General features: G+C 52.4%; 1 protein-coding gene across 2 annotated transcripts; it reads left to right on the plus strand.

The window, feature by feature from the left end:
• The first annotated feature begins 465 nt into the window (after positions 1 to 465).
• LOC117405040 (procollagen galactosyltransferase 2) lies at positions 466 to 22463 on the plus strand. 2 transcript variants are annotated; one of them, XM_034007825.3, is made up of 12 exons: positions 466 to 950; positions 13203 to 13313; positions 14382 to 14499; positions 14762 to 14896; positions 15043 to 15247; positions 16716 to 16835; positions 17887 to 17963; positions 18163 to 18269; positions 18449 to 18581; positions 18888 to 19015; positions 19290 to 19496; positions 20771 to 22463. In XM_034007825.3, exons 1-12 carry the CDS (start codon positions 715 to 717, stop codon positions 21036 to 21038), a joined length of 1845 nt encoding a protein of 614 aa, XP_033863716.3. In that variant the 5' UTR covers positions 466 to 714; the 3' UTR covers positions 21039 to 22463. The 2 variants fall into 2 exon arrangements, with proteins under 2 accessions (XP_033863716.3, XP_058887360.1); XM_059031377.1 differs by lacking the exons at positions 466 to 950; positions 13203 to 13313 and adding an exon at positions 13792 to 13983.
• The last annotated feature ends 276 nt before the right edge of the window (positions 22464 to 22739 follow it).

Raw genomic sequence — 22739 nt, forward strand, 5'->3', positions numbered from 1 at the left:
CACACTGAGAGAGTGATGCCAGCCTCCTGATCGCTGTGTTCACTGTGTTCAACCTCATCTCTAACCCTAACCCTAACCCTAACCTCATCTCTACCCCTAACCCTAACCCTAACCTCATCTCTACCCCTAACCCTAACCCTAACCTCATCTCTACCCCTAACCCTAACCCTAACCTCATCTCTACCCCTAAACCTAGCTGTTTCTATTAAACTATTAAACACCGCTTTTTAGCGCCCCCCTAGCGGCTACTACATCAGACGTCCATTAAAGCGCTGGACCTGCTCTACCTGTTGGGAGGCTAGCAGGTACGTACTGGCCAATTCCTATGGGATGATTTTTGCTTGATAAAAATCCCCCCCACCCCCGTAAAATGGCACCGTCTCCAATCACACTCAATTGTAAACATGTGAAATCAGCAAACCGCATGCATTCACTGATTCTGAAGAGCGCCGGCCTGTTGCCATGCCTATAATAATCACACTAATTGATTTTCTTTTTTTTAAATAAAACAATAAAAGGAAGAAAGAAAGGAAGTAAGAAAGAACGCGCGAACGAACCATTCTAATAATAGGCTAATGAGGTTAGGTGTCACGCCTCCTGAAGCAACACCGGCAGAGTGCCCTGCTGGGGGTAAAGCCGGCCCCTCGCCTCAGAGGCGCTCCTGAGACTCACTCGCACTCTGCACTCAGAGAGTCGAGCGGAGCGCTGGGGAACATGGCTGCACACACAGCTCTCACTTTCGGGACTATTTTCACCTCTCTCTCGGTCCTGCTGTGCGGGACCAGTGCGGAGCTGGTGACCGTGGTGGGGGAGAAAGTTGTACCGGAATCTGCGCTCCAGAAACCCAAAATCTTAATAGCGATTATCGCGAGGAACAGCGCCCACAGTTTGCCCTTCTACCTGGGCTGCATCGAGAGGCTGGACTACCCGAAGGACCGGCTCGCTATCTGGTGAGGAAACGCACACACACACACGCACACGCACACGCACACACGTACACGCACACAGGTTGTTTTTGTATGTGTCTTGTATGATTTACCTGTTTCCACACAGTGTTGGAATGCATTGATTTCTGCAGTGGATATTCAGTCTCGTGTAGTTTCCCAGCGAAACAAGTATCTTGTAAAAGATGTTCAGCAGCTTCCAATCACATTGTTTTGATCTTGTTGTTTTTTTTAAGTGAACGCTTTATATAGCGCAGTCTCACGGTACCTTTTGGCAGGGGGTGTATCTCTCTGGAAGACTCGCTGTTTGAGAGCTGGTTTGTAAAACGCTGTAACTGCCGCTATACTGTAATGTTATTAGAGGCTTTTTAAACCGCAGATCACCTGCAAATACAGACGCTGCGTTCGCTGTTTAGGCATTCAAGCGATAGACCCTAACATAGCTGTTTGCAGAAGCATCGTGAAGTGATTTGTCTCTTCTGGAGGTTCAGGGGTTACTCGGGTATTGAGCGCTGAGGTTTGCAGAAGCATCGTGAAGTGATTTGTCTCTTCTGGAGGTTCAGGGGTTACTCGGGTATTGAGCGCTGAGGTTTGCAGAAGCATCGTGAAGTGATTTGTCTCTTCTGGAGGTTCAGGGGTTCCTCGGGTATTGAGCGCTGAGGTTTGCAGAAGCATCGTGAAGTGATTTGTCTCTTCTGGAGGTTCAGGGGTTACTCGGGTATTGAGCACTGAGGTTTGCAGAAGCATCGTGAAGTGATTTGTCTCTTATGGAGGTTCAGGGGTTCCTCGGGTATTGAGCGCTGAGGTTTGCAGAAGCATCGTGAAGTGATTTGGCTCTTCTGGAGGTTCAGGGGTTCCTCGGGTATTGAGCGCTGAGGTTTGCAGAAGCATCGTGAAGTGATTTGGCTCTTCTGGAGGTTCAGGGGTTCCTCGGGTATTGAGCGCTGAGGTTTGCAGAAGCATCGTGAAGTGATTTGGCTCTTCTGGAGGTTCAGGGGTTACTCGGGTATTGAGCGCTGAGGTTTGCAGAAGCATCGTGAAGTGATTTGTCTCTTCTGGAGGTTCAGGGGTTCCTCGGGTATTGAGCGCTGAGGTTTGCAGAAGCATCGTGAAGTGATTTGGCTCTTCTGGAGGTTCAGGGGTTCCTCGGGTATTGAGCGCTGAGGTTTGCAGAAGCATCGTGAAGTGATTTGGCTCTTCTGGAGGTTCAGGGGTTCCTCGGGTATTGAGCGCTGAGGTTTGCAGAAGCATCGTGAAGTGATTTGGCTCTTCTGGAGGTTCAGGGGTTACTCGGGTATTGAGCGCTGAGGTTTGCAGAAGCATCGTGAAGTGATTTGGCTCTTCTGGAGGTTCAGGGGTTACTCGGGTATTGAGCGCTGAGGTTTGCAGAAGCATCGTGAAGTGATTTGTCTCTTATGGAGGTTCAGGGGTTCCTCGGGTATTGAGCGCTGAGGTTTGCAGAAGCATCGTGAAGTGATTTGGCTCTTCTGGAGGTTCAGGGGTTACTCGGGTATTGAGCGCTGAGGTTTGCAGAAGCATCGTGAAGTGATTTGGCTCTTCTGGAGGTTCAGGGGTTCCTCGGGTATTGAGCGCTGAGGTTTGCAGAAGCATCGTGAAGTGATTTGGCTCTTCTGGAGGTTCAGGGGTTCCTCGGGTATTGAGCGCTGAGGTTTGCAGAAGCATCGTGAAGTGATTTGGCTCTTCTGGAGGTTCAGGGGTTCCTCGGGTATTGAGCGCTGAGGTTTGCAGAAGCATCGTGAAGTGATTTGGCTCTTCTGGAGGTTCAGGGGTTCCTCGGGTATTGAGCGCTGAGGTTTGCAGAAGCATCGTGAAGTGATTTGTCTCTTCTGGAGGTTCAGGGGTTACTCGGGTATTGAGCGCTGAGGTTTGCAGAAGCATCGTGAAGTGATTTGTCTCTTCTGGAGGTTCAGGGGTTCCTCGGGTATTGAGCGCTGAGGTTTGCAGAAGCATCGTGAAGTGATTTGGCTCTTCTGGAGGTTCAGGGGTTCCTCGGGTATTGAGCGCTGAGGTTTGCAGAAGCATCGTGAAGTGATTTGGCTCTTCTGGAGGTTCAGGGGTTCCTCGGGTATTGAGCGCTGAGGTTTGCAGAAGCATCGTGAAGTGATTTGTCTCTTCTGGAGGTTCAGGGGTTACTCGGGTATTGAGCTCTGAGGTTTGCAGAAGCATCGTGAAGTGATTTGGCTCTTCTGGAGGTTCAGGGGTTCCTCGGGTATTGAGCGCTGAGGTTTGCAGAAGCATCGTGAAGTGATTTGTCTCTTCTGGAGGTTCAGGGGTTACTCGGGTATTGAGCGCTGAGGTTTGCAGAAGCATCGTGAAGTGATTTGTCTCTTCTGGAGGTTCAGGGGTTACTCGGGTATTGAGCGCTGAGGTTTGCAGAAGCATCGTGAAGTGATTTGTCTCTTCTGGAGGTTCAGGGGTTCCTCGGGTATTGAGCGCTGAGGTTTGTTAATATTGTTTTTAACACGAGGAATGTTGACGCGCGGATTCACATGTTTATTGCTCAAGTGAAGGTGTGGAGCATCGTGACACTGGAGGCTATTTTAAAGCACGTGTCGCTTTAATTAAGGGCTACTGCTGTTGTTTTTATGAATGGCTTTCTTGTAACACTCTTACTATAGAAGGTATCTGACTTGTTAATAGCGTGGCAGTAACCCTGGGGAGGTAAGTTTAGTTTAGAATGGGAGCATGGGGTATAAATGTGTATGTATTGAATTTCAATACAAATATCAAAAGCTGTATTACCAAAAATAACTTTCCCTCGAACGCCAATGTAGCAACACAACAGTATTGTGCTTTCTGGCTGGGTAATCGACTTTGATCACCTAGTATTTGGTTTTTGTTTTGGCTGATTTTACGTTTCACGCACCATTGAACAGAGCGACCCGAGTGTTTGAGATGGAGAGTGTGGCTCTGATTGAACCCAGAGAGCTGGGTGTTTGAGATGGAGAGTGTGGCTCTGATTGAACCCGGAGAGCTGAGTGTTTGAGATGGAGAGCGTGGCTCTGATTGAACCCGGAGAGCTGGGTGTTTGAGATGGAGAGTGTGGCTCTGACTGAACCCAGAGAGCTGAGTGTTTGAGATGGAGAGCGTGGCTCTGACTGAACCCAGAGAGCTGAGTGTTTGAGATGGAGAGCGTGGCTTTGACTGAACCCAGAGAGCTGGGTGTTTGAGATGGAGAGCGTGGCTCTGACTGAACCCAGAGAGCTGGGTGTTTGAGATGGAGAGCGTGGCTCTGATTGAACCCAGAGACCTGAGTGTTTGAGATGGAGAGTGTGGCTCTGATTGAACCCAGAGACCTGAGTGTTTGAGATGGAGAGCGTGGCTCTGATTGAACCCAGAGAGCTGAGTGTTTGAGATGGAGAGTGTGGCTCTGATTGAACCCAGAGACCTGAGTGTTTGAGATGGAGAGTGTGGCTCTGATTGAACCCAGAGACCTGAGTGTTTGAGATGGAGAGTGTGGCTCTGATTGAACCCAGAGACCTGAGTGTTTGAGATGGAGAGCGTGGCTCTGATTGAACCCAGAGACCTGAGTGTTTGAGATGGAGAGCGTGGCTCTGATTGAACCCAGAGACCTGAGTGTTTGAGATGGAGAGTGTGGCTCTGATTGAACCCAGAGAGCTGGGTGTTTGAGATGGAGAGTGGCTCTGCTGCAGCCTGTCTGCTCGGACACAGCCAGCCCCGGGTGGAGTTTCTCAATGACTTCAGGAGCAATACAGTAACTGTGTTCAAGACCCCTGGAACTTCATCTAATGGTAGCTGCTTGTGCGCTATCTGGTCTCAGTGTTATAATCCGATTGATAGACAGGCCGTACCTACACAGCAGGGGTTATCACTGCTGCGTCCGCGTGTCCCGATGTGGACAAAGACAACCGTTTAGGAGTTAGATTAAGACTGTGCTGTTTGATTGATTGATTGTTTGTTTGTTTGAAAGACTGTGCTGTGTGTTTGTTTGGAAGACTGTGCTGTTTATTAGTCTGTTTGTTTGAAAGACTGTGCTGTGTGTTTGTTTGTTTGTTTGAAAGACTGTGCTGTGTGTTTGTTTGTTTGTTTGTTTGTTTGAAAGACTGTGCTGTGTGTTTGTTTGTTTGTTTGTTTGTTTGGAAGACTGTGCTGTGTGTGTGTTTGTTTGTTTGTTTGTTTGAAAGACTGTGCTGTGTGTTTGTTTGTTTGTTTGAAAGACTGTGCTGTGTGTTTGTTTGTTTGTTTGTTTGGAAGACTGTGCTGTGTGTGTGTTTGTTTGTTTGTTTGTTTGGAAGACTGTGCTGTGTGTTTGTTTGTTTGTTTGTTTGAAAGACTGTGCTGTGTGTTTGTTTCTAACTGACCCCAACCCTGCTCAACACCATGGCAGTCACCCCCTCAGTTCAGTAGCACTAAATGAACAGCTTCTCTGTAGCTGTGTTGAATCTCTTGATTGGGAGTGAGTTCTCTAGCTGTGTTGAATCTCTTGATTGGGAGTGAGTTCTCTAGCTGTGTTGAATCTCTTGATTGGGAGTGAGTTCTCTATAGCTGTGTTGAATCTCTTGATTGGGAGTGAGTTCTCTATAGCTGTGTTGAATCTCTTGATTGGGAGTGAGTTCTCTCTAGCTGTGTTGAATCTCTTGATTGGGAGTGAGTTCTCTAGCTGTGTTGAATCTCTTGATTGGGAGTGAGTTCTCTCTAGCTGTGTTGAATCTCTTGATTGGGGGTGAGTTCTCTAGCTGTGTTGAATCTCTTGATTGGGAGTGAGTTCTCTAGCTGTGTTGAATCTCTTGATTGGGGGTGAGTTCTCTAGCTGTGTTGAATCTCTTGATTGGGAGTGAGTTCTCTGTAGCTGTGTTGAATCTCTTGATTGGGAGTGAGTTCTCTAGCTGTGTTGAATCTCTTGATTGGGAGTGAGTTCTCTCTAGCTGTGTTGAATCTCTTGATTGGGAGTGAGTTCTCTAGCTGTGTTGAATCTCTTGATTGGGAGTGAGTTCTCTGTAGCTGTGTTGAATCTCTTGATTGGGAGTGAGTTCTCTCTAGCTGTGTTGAATCTCTTGATTGGGAGTGAGTTCTCTAGCTGTGTTGAATCTCTTGATTGGGAGTGAGTTCTCTGTAGCTGTGTTGAATCTCTTGATTGGGAGTGAGTTCTCTGTAGCTGTGTTGAATCTCTTGATTGGGAGTGAGTTCTCTCTAGCTGTGTTGAATCTCTTGATTGGGAGTGAGTTCTCTAGCTGTGTTGAATCTCTTGATTGGGAGTGAGTTCTCTATAGCTGTGTTGAATCTCTTGATTGGGAGTGAGTTCTCTATAGCTGTGTTGAATCTCTTGATTGGGAGTGAGTTCTCTCTAGCTGTGTTGAATCTCTTGATTGGGAGTGAGTTCTCTAGCTGTGTTGAATCTCTTGATTGGGAGTGAGTTCTTGGCCTCTCTAAAGGCATTGTACTGTTGGCTGTACTGTTGGAATGCCACACTGTCTTCTAGATTATATTTTAATTTTCCTGATAGCAGCTTTTATAAGCTACGGCATAAGGACAGTACAAGCTGCTGTGACGCTGCTTTTCTTTGGAATGGTTTGCTTTGAATAATGACGGGAAGGACACAGTTAGCGGCACCATAATAAAAACTGGATCCTGCTTATCCTGGCTGATCCATTGAGCTCACCTGGCTCCCCTCTCAAACTGTGATCATCAAACACACACACCGTTTATTAAAAACACGATCATCAAACACGCACACCGTTTATTAAAAACACGATCATCAAACACACACACACCGTTTATTAAAAACACAATCATCAAACACGCACACAGTTTATTAGACATGATCATGAAACACACACAGTTTATTAAAGACATGATCATAAAACACACACACTGTTTCGATGGACCCTGTCACTGTAAACAGCGGCGTCTCTCCCTCTCGGAGGGGACGGACCCTGTCACTGTAAACAGCGGCGTCTCTCCCTCTCTCGGAGGGGACGGACCCTGTCGCTGTAAACAGTCTTTACAGTAACTCTGTAATCACTAGAGTTGAGCACATGTTAATACCAGGTACTGTAAATATTATTACACCAGAGCTGAGCTTCACGGCTTAGACTGTAGTCCTGGACCTGATCATTATCACCCCCAGCTGGACAGGAGGAGCAGCTGAGACAGCGTCCCAGAGCAGCAGCAGCAATACACCTTGAGACTGCACGCTGTGTGTGAATCCACCCTGACCCACCCTGAGACTGCACACTGTGTGTGAACTCACCCTGACACCCCCTGAAACTGCACACTGTGCAGTTACACACTGTGTGTGAATCCGCTGTCACACTGTGCAGTTACACACTGTGTGTGAATCCACTGTCACACTGTGCAGTTACACAGTGTGTGTGAATCCACTGTCACACTGTGCAGTTACACACTGTGTGTGAATCCGCTGTCACACTGTGCAGTTACACACTGTGTGTGAATCCGCTGACACACTGTGCAGTTACACACTGTGTGTGAATCCGCTGTCACACTGTGCAGTTACACACTGTGTGTGAATCCACTGACACACTGTGCAGTTACACAGTGTGTGTGAATCCACTGTCACACTGTGCAGTTACACACTGTGTGTGAATCCGCTGTCACACTGTGCAGTTACACACTGTGTGTGAATCCGCTGACACACTGTGCAGTTACACAGTGTGTGTGAATCCGCTGTCACACTGTGCAGTTACACACTGTGTGTGAATCCGCTGACACACTGTGCAGTTACACAGTGTGTGTGAATCCACTGTCACACTGTGCAGTTACACACTGTGTGTGAATCCACAATACATAAATGCTGGTTCCCTTACCCAGCATGCCTATGGACAGGACTGAATGCACATGGGGCTAGCTCCATTCTCAAAATAATCCCTGGCTTATTGTCACTGAACCACAAATAAATAAGCCTGACACCCAACTGAGAGGCTTAGGAACAGAGCAGTCTAACAAGCTTTCCTCTTTAAAAGCTTCCTGCAGCAAAAGCACAGCAAAGTTTAATAGAGCACAATGGAAGCAGTGAAGCATAGGCAAGCATTGAAAAGCAGCAGCATATTCAAAGACATGGCAGACCATTATAAACTATGGTAAATGCACACTATGAGGAAAGCACTGTGAAAGTGGAGGCTTGGCTGCACATTTACTGTGGTAAACGTTTAGGACGGTCTTGCCCTGTGTCCTGTACCAGCACAGCGCTGTGATGCTGTCTGACGCTGTACCCGGAGTTTCACGTGAACTGGCACGAATCCAGGTTCGGTCGTTTCATTTGCAGAGTTGTACGATTACGCCTGCTGTGCTGTTTGATCGAGTCGGGTACAAAATAAACTCCGGCAAGCTGAAGCCTTTAGCCGGTTCGTGACAGCGGTGACACCGTGCCGGCTCGGGAGGCTGGAGAGCTGTCACGATGCTGCTGTCACTCCGAGCGTCCAAGCGAGAGGAGAGCGCGCAGGAATCTGTGTTAGTCTGGTGCCCGGGTGTCCTTGTGGACTCAAGCACCACACTTCAGAGAGGAGAGGAGAGGGGAGGAGTGGAGTGGAGTGGAGTGGGAGAGCGAGAGCCGCTGCTAAAATCACTAATGAGTTCTGCAGACCTGGTGAAAACACGAATATATTGGGTGCTATAATTAGTTAAAAACCCGTTTATCGCAGTTAGCGCATGTGTTGTTTTTATTTCAGTGACTTGCATTGCGCGTCAATATGGTTAACAAAAAGTTATTTAAATAACAATGCAGTTTCTGAAGAATATTTACACGGGCCTGCGCTGCACGCACGGGTCAGAACAAACACCGTGTTCGCAATGAAACGTTCTTCACAGCCCTTCTAATCGGCGGCTCCAATCTGCAAAGAGCCTGATTGTATTGAAGCTGGCAGCTGCACCTCTCATACATACTTAAAAAGGCGCCCGAAGCTCACTGGCCTGGAAGGTAAAAAAAATAAAAAAATTCTCACACGGCAGTGCGAGGTCACGTTGAACTCAGTAGTAAGCACCCGACATCTCAGTGTCAAATTACATTGCAAATAAAAAGACCCGACACAGCCTGGGCTTGGAGAGGCTGGCTACTGTGCTGTTTAAACCGGGGCATGCGCGCTGTCTGTAGAGGCAACAGGTAATGTGCAATGCAAGGACGACACGCGGCCCGCTCACAACACGAGTTATCACACTAATCATAGTGTTCGTTTCTGGAGCGCGCTGTGTAAATGGAAGTCCCCCCCCCCCCCCCCCCCCCCAGCTGTTCTGACTGCCCTGGCTGTGGGCTGTTCCCCTCCCCCCCCCCCCCCGTTGCTGTTCTGACTGCCCTGGCTGTGGGCTGTTTCCCCCCCCCCCCCCCCCCCCCGTGGCTGTTCTGCTGCAGTCTCAGACTGATCCCGCTGCTGTTATTAGCAGCAGCTTTTTATTTAGGATGGTTATAAATGGTCATAAAGCTGCCGTCTCTCAGTCCTGTTGAATTTTACACTGCACTATGATTCCTTGTGTCTCAGTGCAGGGCAGGTCTCTGGCAGCGCTGCAGGCAGGCTAGTCCAGTAAAGGATGAAGTAATAATAATGGTCAGTGCAGGCCAGGTCTCTGGCAGCCCGCTCCCATCCACGGGCAGCTTGGTCTCAGCTAGCTGTTTCCTTGCCTGGAGCCTCTGTCTCTGCGAGTCGCCCCACCACATGAGGGGTCCATGTGGGCTCCAGATGGAAGGGAGATGGGTATGATCACACTCATGAACTGACACCATACACTGAAACACACACACACACACACACGCACACACATGCATGCATTTTCACACATACCCGCACACAAGCCCTGCTGTCAGTTTAATTAAATCCTCTCTGCTGCTTTTACAACTGAACTCTGGCTTGTTAGTCCTCATTATCACAGCTGCCTCTCTCACACAGCAGCACTTCAGAGCGCTGGGCTCAGCCTGGTCCAATTAGACAGGGAGCTGGCAGGAGCTGCACTCTAAATCCTACCTGCCCACTCCCCCTCTCACCCTCTCCCCTCATCTCTCACCTCCTCTCTCCCCTCTCAGCCTTCTCCTCTCACCCCTCTCCCCTCATCTCTCACCTCCTCTCTCCCCTCTCAGCCTTCTCCTCTCACCCCTCTCCCCTCATCTCTCACCTCCTCTCTCCCCTCTCAGCCTTCTCCTCTCACCCCTCTCCCCTCATCTCTCACCTCCTCTCTCCCCTCTCAGCCTTCTCCTCTCACCCCTCTCCCCTCCTCTTACCTCTCCCCTCTCAGCCTTCTCCTCTCACCCCTCCTCTCTCCCCTCTCACCCCTCTCCCCTCATCTCTCACCTCCTCTCTCCCCTCTCAGCCTTCTCCCCTCTACCCTCTCCCCTCCTCTCTCTCCCCTCTCCCCTCCTCTGTCTCTCCTCTCCCCTCATCTCTCTTCCCTCTCAGCCTTCTCCCCTCTCCCCTCTCCCCTCCTCTCTCTCCTCTCTCCCCTCTCAGCCTGCTCCTCTCACCCCTCTTTCTCCTCTCACCCCTCCTCTCTCTCCTCTCTCCCCTCCCCCTCAGACAAAACAAACTATTAACTACACATTTTTTTACAAAGGTTAACATTGAACAAAGGGTGCAATGACCCTGCCCTGGATATTCTTGTCTTCTCTGTGGAGTGGGAGCTGCTCTGGCATGCTGTGATGGTGTTTACAGCTCAGGGCTTGCAGGGTAATTGCAGGCGTGTTCTCAGTGTGTTAAACAGGGCTCTCAGCTCCAAGTGTGGGGAGCCTGCAGTGGAAAAACCCTGTGCTGAGCTGAGGTCAGTGCTGTCTGTACAGGACATCCTCTCCTCAGCACAGTGACGGGCAGGTCTGGATTTACTGCTTCACAGCTCAGAGGAAACCGCTCCAGTCCAGTTCATATGCACAGGATGCGTTGCAGTTCAAATAAACCTGATGCCAGTAAGTGTGAAAGACTGGCAGTACTGGTGTCTGTCTGTCTGTCTGCCTGCCTGCTCCATCTCTCCACACTCCACCTCTCCCCTCTCCATCTCTCCACACTCCATCTCTTCCTGCTCCCCCTCTCCACACTCCATCTCTTCCTGCTCCCCCTCTCCCCGCTCCATATTACAGTAATAGCACACACTGTGGCTAATGAAGCGTGCAGTAAAACCTGGAACATGTGAAAGTGCTATGTAATAGGACTCTTGTTTCCCTCCCTGCGGGAGAAGCTGTGTAATCCCTTTCCCAACAGGAAGCAGATCAGAGGCTTTGCAGCTGAAGTTCCCATACAGGTCCGCATTCACTGGGACAGTTTGGGACAGTGCAGGCTTTTCAACACGCATCGCAATGCATTCTGGTGCATTTGACCTGTCTCAGATACCTTTCCCTTTGAGAAGCAGGACTACACTTACCAGCATGCATTGGGGTGGGAGTTAAGAAGCCAGACTTGCCCTCGTGAACATGGAATCATGTGGTGTCCCTATTTGCAGCCGAGGTGGAGAGCAGGTCCAGTCCAGTCCAGTTCAGTCAAGTCCAGTCCAGGCGCTGCAGCTCTCCATGCAGTTCGTGATTTTCCACTGCATCCTGCCTGAGCTGCCCACAGACAAGGCTCTGTCTCGGGGAGAAATCATGCTGCTCCCAGCCTGTAAACATCCCGTCCTGCTCCGGGAGTAAACAAGCGTCTCTGAGCCTGCGGTGAGGGGTCAGGTCAGTCCGCAGGCAGGAGACCCAGCCTCCTGATCCACAGCAGGGAGGCTCTGTGTACCTCCAGACAGACACACAGGCTCTTGAAGGCGTCGGGATAGTAACAAAGTAACTGTGACGAATCTGGATAGGGAGAGCTCCGGGTAACCTGCAGTCCTGTCCAGTGTGGAAGGGAACAGGTCTACTCATTTCTAATGAAGGTGTCCTGTCCAGTGTGGTGTCCTGTCCACTGTGTTGTCCTGTCCAGTGTGTTGTACTGGCAGTCTGGTCCAGTGTGTTGTCCTGTCCAGTGTGTTGTCCTGTCCAGTGTGTTGTCCTGGCAGTCCTGTCCAGTGTGTTGTCCTGTCCAGTGTGTTGTACTGGCAGTCCGGTCCAGTGTGTTGTCCTGTCCACTGTGTTGTATTGGCAGTCCTGTCCAGTGTGTTGTCCTGTCCAGTGTGTTGTACTGGCAGTCTGGTCCAGTGTGTTGTACTGGCAATCCTGTCCAGTGTGGTGTCCTGTCCAGTGTGTTATTATTATTATTATTATTATTATTATTATTATTTATTTCTTAGCAGACGCCCTTATCCAGGGCGACTTACAATCGTAAGCAAATACATTTCAAGTGTTACAATACAAGTAATACAATAAGAGCAAGAAATACAATAACTTTTGTTCAAGCAAAGTACAAGTGTGACAAACTAAAATTCAATAATACAGCAGATAATAGTGATAGTTACATCAGGATATGATTAAATAGTGATAGTTACATCAGGATGTGATTAAATACAAAATACTACAGGTTAAACACTTGCAGATTACAGTATTCTGAAGTACAGGATTAAATGCAGTAAAATAGGGGGCAGATAAGAGCAAAATAAAGCACATTTACATGAAGGGTGATAGTGTCCCAGGATACAAACAGAGGAGTACTACAGGTGCTGTTTGAAGAGGTGAGTATTAAGGAGGCACCGGAATGTGGTCAGGGACTGGGCAGTCCTGACATCTGTGGGAAGGTCATTCCACCACTGCGGAGTGAGGGTGGAGAAGGAGCGGGCTCTGGAGGCAGGGGAGCGTAGCGGAGGTAGAGCCAGTCTTCTAGTGCAGGCGGAGCGGAGAGGTCGAGTGGGGGTGTAGGGAGAGATGAGGGTCTGGAGGTAGCTGGGTGCAGTCTGGTCAAGGCATCTGTAGGCTAGTACAAGAGTCTTGAACTGGATGCGAGCGGTGATCGGGAGCCAGTGGAGCGAGCGGAGTAGTGGAGTAGCGTGGGCGAAACGAGGCAGAGAGAACACCAGGCGGGCAGCAGAGTTCTGGATGAGCTGGAGCGGACGGGTGGCGGACGCAGGGAGTGTCCTGTCCAGTGTGCTGTCCTGTCCAGTGTGTTGTATGTCTCTAGTGGTGGGTGGATCCCTCTGATCAGGTTTGCTGTATCAGGCCTGTGAGTGAAGCGAGTTGGTCTCTCATTTAAAGAGTGCAGAACAAGCAATAACAAGCCTGGGCCCTGATCCACACGGGTCAGCCCTCCTGCACACCCTTTCACTGGTCAATCAGCCTCTAGGAAGCGGACGAACTCCGATGGGCTGAATGGCCTCCTCTCGTTGGTAAACTTTCTCATGTTCTTGTGAATGATTAAGACTATTTGCTTTCCCTTCCAGGGCGGCCACAGATCACAACATTGACAACACGACGGCGCTCCTGCGCGAGTGGCTGAGGAACGTGCAGGAGCTGTACCACTACGTGGAGTGGAGACCCATGGAGGAACCACAGTGAGTACAGACACACAGGCAGGGAGGGAGGGGCTGCACCACTACGTGGAGTGGAGACCCATGGAGGAGCCACAGTGAGTACAGACACACAGGCAGGCAGGGAGGGGCTGCACCACTACGTGGAGTGGAGACCCATGGAGGAGCCACAGTGAGTACAGACACACAGGCAGGGAGGGAGGGGCTGCACCACTACGTGGAGTGGAGACCCATGGAGGAGCCACAGTGAGTACAGACACACAGGCAGGCAGGGAGGGAGGGGCTGCACCACTACGTGGAGTGGAGACCCATGGAGGAGCCACAGTGAGTACAGACACACAGGCAGGCAGGGAGGGGCTGCACCACTACGTGGAGTGGAGACCCATGGAGGAGCCACAGAGAGTACAGACACACAGGCAGGGAGGGAGGGGCTGCACCACTACGTGGAGTGGAGACCCATGGAGGAGCCACAGTGAGTACAGACACACAGGCAGGCAGGGAGGGGCTGCACCACTACGTGGAGTGGAGACCCATGGAGGAGCCGCAGTGGGTACAGACACACAGGCAGGCAGGGAGGGGCTGCACCACTACGTGGAGTGGAGACCCATGGAGGAGCCACAGTGAGTACAGACACACAGGCAGGGAGGGAGGGGCTGCACCACTACGTGGAGTGGAGACCCATGGAGGAGCCACAGTGAGTACAGACACACAGGCAGGCAGGGAGGGGCTGCACCACTACGTGGAGTGGAGACCCATGGAGGAGCCGCAGTGAGTACAGACACACAGGCAGGCAGGGAGGGGCTGCACCACTACGTGGAGTGGAGACCCATGGAGGAGCCGCAGTGAGTACAGACACACAGGCAGGGAGGGAGGGGCTGCACCACTACGTGGAGTGGAGACCCATGGAGGAGCCGCAGTGAGTACAGACACACAGGCAGGCAGGGAGGGAGGGAGGGAGGGGCTGCACCACTATGGGCTGAGTCTGTACAGGATATTGAGGGTCTGGGAGGTACAGGTTAGTGCTGTCCTGTGTCTCTGCACCAGCCCCCCTGCCTGCCTGTCTGTCTCTCTGACCCTGCCTGTCCTCCCCAGGTCCTACACAGATGAGATGGGTCCCAAGCACTGGACGAGCTCCCGGTTCAACCACGTCATGAAGCTGAGGCAGGCGGCACTGAAAGCAGCACGACAGCGTTGGGCAGACTACATACTGGTGAGGGGGGCTGGGGGACCAGAGAGGGGCTGGGGGTGGTAATGGGATGTGTTGTGATGGATAGAGGGGGGCTGTGGTAGGGTTGGGAGTGGGAGGCTAGGGCTGCTGTTTCGTACGCTGTGCTGTGCTGTGTGGGACGGGGCACGGCTGTTTTGATGAGGGGTGCGTGCCAGCTACACGTCTCTCTTGCAATCTCTCTCACGCTCTCTTCCACGCCCTCACATGCTCTCTCGCACTCTCTCATGCTCCCATGCTCGCTCAGTTTGCAGATGCAGATAACTTGCTGACCAACCGGCAAGTCCTGAACCTGATGATCGCAGAAAACAGGACCATCGTGGCTCCGATGCTGGACTCTCGCACCCTCTACTCCAACTTCTGGTGTGGGATCACCCCCCAGGTACAGAGACCGGGGGCTCTACTGGGGACACACAGGGGGCTATCTCCCTGCTTTATAGGGGCAGTGCTGGGGGCTGTCTCTCTGCTCTATGGGGCAGTGCTGACGGCTGTCAGTGCCTGTGTGATCGTGTCTGTTCCTCCTCTCAGGGCTTCTATAAGCGCACCCCGGACTACCTCCCGATCCGGGAGTGGAAGAAGCTGGGCTGCTTCGCGGTGCCGATGGTCCACTCCACCTTCCTAATCCACCTCCAGAGAGAGGCCACGCACAGCCTGGCCTTCCACCCCCCCCACCCCGACTACACCTGGGCCTTCGATGACATCATGGTCTTTGCGTTCTCTGTGCGGCAAGCAGGTACCCCTCGAGCGACCCTCCCCCCCCCCCCCCCCCCCCCCCACACACACACACCGACACACTGAAATACACTGAGAGACACACACAGACACACTGAAAAACACTGAGACACACACGCACACACAGACACACACTGAAATACACTGAGAGACACACACAGACACACTGAAAAACACTGAGACACACACGCACACACAGACACACACTGAAATACACACACACTGAGACGCTCTGATACACACATGCTGAAACACTGAGACACACTGAGAGACTGACACTGCCTAAACATGACAAACAGACCAGCCCCCAGAGGATTGGAAAGCATCAGGGCTGAGGGCAGGTATATCGCCCCTTGTGATATACCAGCCCAGCTGCCTGCCCAGCAGACGGTATAGCTGCGATGCTGCAGAGTCCAGAGGGGGGGCTCTGCTTGGGTCTGCCACGTGTGCCTGTGCAACACTGCTGATGATTAAACATTCAGGAGCAGAGGAAAGCAGCGGGCAGCCCTCATAAAAAAAACCAATAAAACAAACCAAGTCCTGTGTCATTAAAACAACAAGCAGGCTTCCTGTCAGCCTCTCGGCAGGGCAGCGGATTACCATGAGAGCAGTGCAGCGCAGGGGGGTTAAACGAGGGCTGGAATAGCTGCTGAGAGATCGGGGTTTCAGAGACGGGGCGGGGCTGTGCGCTCGGTGTGATTGTGAGAGATCGGGGTTTCGGAGACGGGGCGGGGCTGTGCGCTCGGTGTGATTGTGAGAGATCGGGGTTTCGGAGACGGGGCAGGGCTGTGCGCTCGGTGTGATTGTGAGAGATCGGGGTTTCGGAGACCGGGCGGGGCTGTGCGCTCGGTGTGATTGTGAGAGATCGGGGTTTCGGGGACGGGGCGGGGCTGTGCGCTCGGTGTGATTGTGAGAGATCGGGGTTTTGGAGACGGGGCGGGGCTGTGCGCTCGGTGTGATTGTGAGAGATCGGGGTTTCGGAGACGGGGCGGGGCTGTGCGCTCGCTGTGGCTGTGAGAGATCGGGGTTTCGGAGACGGGGCGGGGCTGTGCGCTCGGTGTGATTGTGAGAGATCGGGGTTTCGGAGACGGGGCGGGGCTGTGCGCTCGGTGTGATTGTGAGAGATCGGGGTTTCGGAGACGGGGCGGGGCTGTGCGCTCGGTGTGATTGTGAGAGATCGGGGTTTCGGGGACGGGGCGGGGCTGTGCGCTCGGTGTGATTGTGAGAGATCGGGGTTTCGGAGACGGGGCGGGGCTGTGCGCTCGGTGTGATTGTGAGAGATCGGGGTTTCGGGGCGGGGCGGGGCTGTGCGCTCGGTGTGGCTGTGAGAGATCGGGGTTTCGGAGACGGGGCGGGGCTGTGCGCTCGGTGTGATTGTGAGAGATCGGGGTTTCGGAGACGGGGCAGGGCTGTGCGCTCGGTGTGGCTGTGAGAGATCGGGGTTTCATTAGTGTGTCTCTCTTTTCCAGGAATCCAGATGTACCTCTCTAACAGAGAGCACTATGGGTACCTGACCATCCCTCTGAAGGCCCAGCAGACCCTGCAGGATGAAGTGGACAGCTTCATCCACGTCCAGATCGAGGCTATGAGTGAGTCTCTCTACTCCTACCAGCTTTACTAATGCTAACTCCCTTTCCCTATGGATCAAATTGCTTTGCAATGGGAGTCTTATTTCCATCCCTCCCCCTCACTCTCCCACTTGCCAGCTTGGCAGACACCTGCAGACTGTCTTCAGACACACCACTCAGGGTCTCTTTGAACAGCCTGCAGATGAGTCTCCCTGCTGGGGAGAGGCCAATTAGAGTAAAACAATCCCATAGCAAAGGCATTGCAGTGTGATAAAGCACAGCGAGAGCATGGTAATGCACGGGTAAACATTGTAAACCACAGAGAGGTACAGGACAGCATATTGCACGGGTAAGCATTGTAAACCACAGAGAGGTACAGGACAGCATATTGCACAGGTAAGCATTGTAAACCACAGAGAGGTACAGGACAGCATATTGCACGGGTAAGCATTGTAAACCACAGAGAGGTACAGGACAGCATATTGCATGGGTAAACATTGTAAACCACAGAGAGGTACAGGACAGCATATTGCACGGGTAAGCATTGTAAACCACAGAGAGGTACAGGACAGCATATTGCACAGGTAAGCATTGTAAACCACAGAGAGGTAGTTCTGGATGAAGCGGTCTCGGGGTCACAGCTCCACACCCCCAATCATATTCCACCCCCCCTCTCCAATTCCATCCCCCCACCTGACTTGACAGCCTGGGACAGGGTGAGCTCTCACGCCCTCTCGAAATTCCAGCGGGGATCTCTGAGCACATACAGCCCCCCCCCCTCCTCCAGCAATGCTGCCCTTTGTTCCAGGTCTTCCTCACACCACCTCGCCAAACATCACACTAATAATGAACAGTCCTCTCTCAGCTCTGCAGCGCTGTCATTACCAGCACCTTAATAATAATAATGAGTACTGATCTAAACACTCCTCTCTGAGCTCTCCAGCGCTGTCATTACCAGCATCTTAATAATAATAATAATAATAAATAATAATAATACTAGAGGGGGAGGGGTCAGGGGTCAGGGTTTCTCTCTCCTCCTGCCCCTCAAGCTGCTTCTCTTTCTCTCTTTCAGTCGACCGCCCTCCCATTGAGCCCTCACAGCACCTGCACCTCCCCCCCAAGAGACTGGACCGGATGGGCTTCGACGAGGTACCTGTGCCCCCTCCCTGCCTCCCTCTCATCCCCCCTCCCTCCCTCCCTCCCTCTCATCCCCCTGCCTCCCTCCCCCTCTCATCCCCCTGCCTCCCTCCCTCCCTCTCTCATCCCCCAGCCTCCCTCCCTCTCATCCCGCTCCCTGCCTCCCTGTCTCCTGTTTGAGGAGCGGTGCTGACTGGGCGTGTCTCTCCAGATCTTCCTGATCAATCTGAAGCGCCGCAGGGACCGGCGGGAGAGGACTGAGCGCAGCCTGGAGGCTCAGGGGATCAGCGCCACCGTCACTGACGCTGTGGACGGGAAGTAAGAGGGGAGAGGAGAGGGGGGAGAAGAGAAGGGGCAGGGGAGGGGAGAGTGAGGGGAGGGGAGAGTGAGGGTGAGAGGGTTAGTAAAAGAAACAATAAATTAAGTAACAAATCTTTGGATGTTTCAATATGTGTTTTAATCTCCCCTCCTCTCCCCCTCCCTCCCCCCTCCTGCAGGGCTCTCAACACGTCTCAGCTGCAGGCTCTGGGGATCGAGATGTTGCCCGGGTATGAGGACCCCTACTCCCGGAGGGTGCTGACTCGGGGGGAGATCGGCTGCTTCCTGAGCCACTACCACACCTGGAAGGAGGTGAGCTCCAGGGCCCAAACACACAGAACTCAGGGGTGGAAACTGGACTCCCATTGCCTGGGGCTGGCACTGGAGCTGGGCCGACACACAGCACTCAGGGACTGCATAGCAGGCTGATCCACTCCTGGTTTCACTATGAGTTTAATAAGACTCACCTGTACTTGTTACCTATACACTGTGGCTAATCAAGCTTCAGTGGATGACAGTGCTATGCAATAGGAGTCTTATTTCCATCCCTGTATCCTTCTCTCCTCTCTCCCCTCTCCCTTCTCTCCTCTCTCCTCTCTCCTCTCTCCTCTCTCCCAGACAGTGGATCGAGGCTTGCAGAGTGTGCTGGTCCTGGAGGATGATGTGAGATTCGAACCCCAATTCAAGAAGAAGATGATGTTAATGATGGCAAACGTTAAGGGGGCCCAGCTGGACTGGGATCTGATGTGAGTGTGACAGACAGACACACAGACAGATAGACAGACTTGCTGCAGGCTGCAGTATACTGTGCACAGACCCCCCCCCCCTCACCCTGTCTCTCTCTCTCTCTCTCTCTCTCTCTCTCTCTCTCTCTCTCTCTCTCTCTCTCTCTCTCTCTCTCTCTCTCTCTCTCGCGCCCCTCTTTCTTCCCTCCCCCTCTCTCGCTTCCTCTCTCCTCCCCCTGTCCCCCTCCCCCTCTCTCGCTCCCTCTCTCTCTCTCTCTCTCGCTCTCTCTCTCAGCTATGTGGGACGGAAGCGCATGCAGCTGGAGCGTCCTGAGCAGGCCGTGGCGGGCGTGCCGAACCTGGTGGAGGCCGATTACTCGTACTGGACTCTGGGCTACGCACTCTCCCAGCAGGGGGCGCTGAAGCTGCTGCGGGCCGAGCCCTTGGGGAAGATGCTGCCCGTCGACGAGTTTCTGCCCGTCATGTTCAACAAGCACCCCGTGTGAGTCTCCTGCCCTGAGCACCCCTCGCTCCCTTTAACAAGCACCCCGTGTGAGTCTCCTGCCCAGAGCACCCCTCACTCCCTACCTGCCCCACACCACCCCGATGACAGGTCTCCATAGGAAATGCACAGCAGAGTGGAGCACAGTGAAAGCATGGCAGAGCACACAGAGGTGTGCTGCAGCATACTGCATAAACAAGGCAAAGCAGGAGGGATACAGAGCACAGTATATTCATGGGAAAGCAGGAGGGATACAGAGCACAGTATATTCATGGGAAAGCAGGAGGGATACAGAGCACAGTATATTCATGGGAAAGCAGGAGGGATACAGAGCACAGTATATTCATGGGAAAGCAGGAGGGATACAGAGCACAGTATATTCATGGGAAAGCAGGAGGGATACAGAGCACAGTATATTCATGGGAAAGCAGGAGGGATACAGAGCACAGTATATTCATGGGAAAGCATGGTAAAACTGCAGATATATTGCAATAAAGTTTTCTCCAGCATTCAGACAGAATCGAATCCCTGTGCTGTACGTTGTCTATAGACAGGCAGACAGGCAGGCAGACAGAGAGTGAGACAATCACACAGAGTTGGTCAGTCTCTCAGCTAATGCAGTCTGACTGTGTCAGTGGAGAGAGACCACACCCCCTCCAGAGCCCTGTCGTGACCACACCCCTCACTGGGAGGGGCCTCTCCTAGACTCTACCCAGGGACAGAGTCGGGATTGTTCCCCGGGATCAATGGGAATAACACCGTGATCCAGCCGGACAATGAGGCTCTCTGTTCCTCCCCTGGTCCCAGTGGGATTGAGGTCGGAATCCTAACTCCCCTCCCCTCTCTGGAATATTTGGAATGAGCATGGAATACGCACAGAGGCCCTCAGAGCAGTGCAGCGTGGAGCTGGAGTGAGAGGAGAGCAGCTCAGCTCTGTGACTCTATACCTAGCAGAGTTCCCACAGTAGATTTGAGCTGGAGTGAGAGGAGAGCAGCTCAGCTCTGTGACTCTGTACCTAGCAGAGTTCCCACAGTAGATTTGAGCTGGAGTGAGAGGAGAGCAGCTCAGCTCTGTGACTCTGTACCTAGCAGAGTTCCCACAGTAGATTTGAGCTGGAGTGAGAGGAGAGCAGCTCAGCTCTGTGACTCTGTACCTAGCAGAGTTCTCACAGTAGATTTGCACTGCATGAGCCCCCCTGGTTTTACTATGCATGTACCACAGTGCTTTTCTCAAGTGCTTCACTCTGCCTCTCTGATCTCATGCTGTGTTCCAGTAAGAAGTACATGGAGCACTTTGAGCCGAGGGAGCTGCTGGCGTTCTCCGCGGAGCCCCTGCTGCTGTTCCCCACTCACTACACGGGCGATGCCGGCTACGTGAGCGACACGGAGACCTCCACCATCTGGGACAACGAGGGGGTGGAGACGGACTGGGACCGGCAGCACTCTCAACGCTCACGCAAGGCCAGGCAGCAGGGCCACATCAGCACCGCGGGGCAGAACCACGTGGACAGCCCAGGGGCCACGGCCAGGGACGAGCTGTGAGGGACCCCAACCCTGCTGTCCTGAGACGAGATGTGTCCGTCTCTCTACACACATTTACAGCTGCTCCACAGACTGACTGGTCAACTGTAATCTTCATCTGAAATGAATTTCATTTAAAGGGGGGGGCAGATTCAGCTGGTCTCAGAACTCTGTCAAGCCGGGTCTTAAAGGATCCAAGTGATTCTGACTAGGCAGCCCATTCCATCCCCTCACCACTCTCTGTGAAGACGTGTCTCCTTCCCTCTGTCTCCTCTGTCTGTCTCCACACTGTGTTCCTCTGGTCCTGGTTTCTGTGCTTAAAGCATTGGCTCAGGTTCTGCCCCCTGATTCCTCTTTGTTCCAGGTTAAACAGACAGTTCTTTCAGCCTGTAGTAGCAGGAGTCTGAATGAATGCTCAGATCAGGCCCCGCCCCTCTGCCCTGCTGTATGAATGAATGCTCAGATCAGGCCCCGCCCCTCCGCCCTGCTGTATGAATGAATGCTCAGATCAGGCTCTGTCCTGCTGTATGAATGAATGCTCAGATCAAGCCCCGCCCCTCCGCCCTGCTGTATGAATGAATGTTCAGATCAGACCCCGCCCCTCCGCCCTGCTGTATGAATGATTGCTCAGATCAGGCCCCGCCCCTCCGCCCTGCTGTATGAATGAATGCTCAGATCAGGCCCCGCCCCTCCGCCCTGCTGTATGAATGAATGCTCAGATCAGGCCCCGCCCCTCCGCCCTGCTGTATGAATGAATGCTCAGATTAGGCTCCGCCCTGCTGTATAAATGAATGCTCAGATCAGGCTCCGCCCCTCTGCCCTGCTGTATAAATGAATGCTCAGATCAGGCCCCGCCCCTCCGCCCTGCTGTATGAATGAATGCTCAGATCAGGCCCCGCCCCTCCGCCCTGCTGTATGAATGAATGCTCAGATCAGGCCCCGCCCCTCCGCCCTGCTGTATGAATGAATGCTCAGATTAGGCTCCGCCCTGCTGTATGAATGAATGCTCAGATCAGGCTCCGCCCCTCCACCCTGCTGTATGAATGAGTGCTCAGATTAGGCTCCGCCCTGCTGTATAAATGAATGCTCAGATCAGGCCCCGCCCCTCCGCCCTGCTGTATGAATGAATGCTCAGATCAGGCTCCGCCCCTCCGCCCTGCTGTATGAATGAATGCTCAGATCAGGCCCCGCCCCTCCGCCCTGCTGTATGAATGAATGCTCAGATCACAGCTGTCTGTGCCCCACCCCATCGTGTGTCCAGCCCACACCTGAAATGAAAGTTGATGTGTATAAAATAGTGATGAATTGTAACAGAAGTAATTTATGAGTCTATAATTGTGATGCCTTTACTGTAATGATTGCTGGATGAGTTGTTCAGATGAACTGTGTTTACAGAGCTGCACGGAGATGACAGTGCAGCCCGTCTCAGTAAAGTGCTGCTGCACAGACCCTCGCACTGTGTCTTTATCTCTTCAGCCCCGAGTGCTGTGCTTAACAATGCTTCCCTATGCTTCACAACACCTCTCTGTGCTTTACAATGCTTCCCTATGCTTCACAACACCTCTCTGTGCTTTACAATGCTTCCCTATGCAGTTGAACCCCTCTGGAATGCAGTGAAACCCAATGCCCTGGGGAGCCGAACCCACTAGTTAATTATAGGAACAGGACTGCCCTCTGGTGGTCATTGAATGTTTTCTCAGTCCAGACTGATTGTTTAGCGCC

This window comes from Acipenser ruthenus, chromosome 10, assembly GCF_902713425.1.
Source record: "Acipenser ruthenus chromosome 10, fAciRut3.2 maternal haplotype, whole genome shotgun sequence".
NCBI classification, from domain to species: Eukaryota; Metazoa; Chordata; class Actinopteri; order Acipenseriformes; family Acipenseridae; genus Acipenser; species Acipenser ruthenus.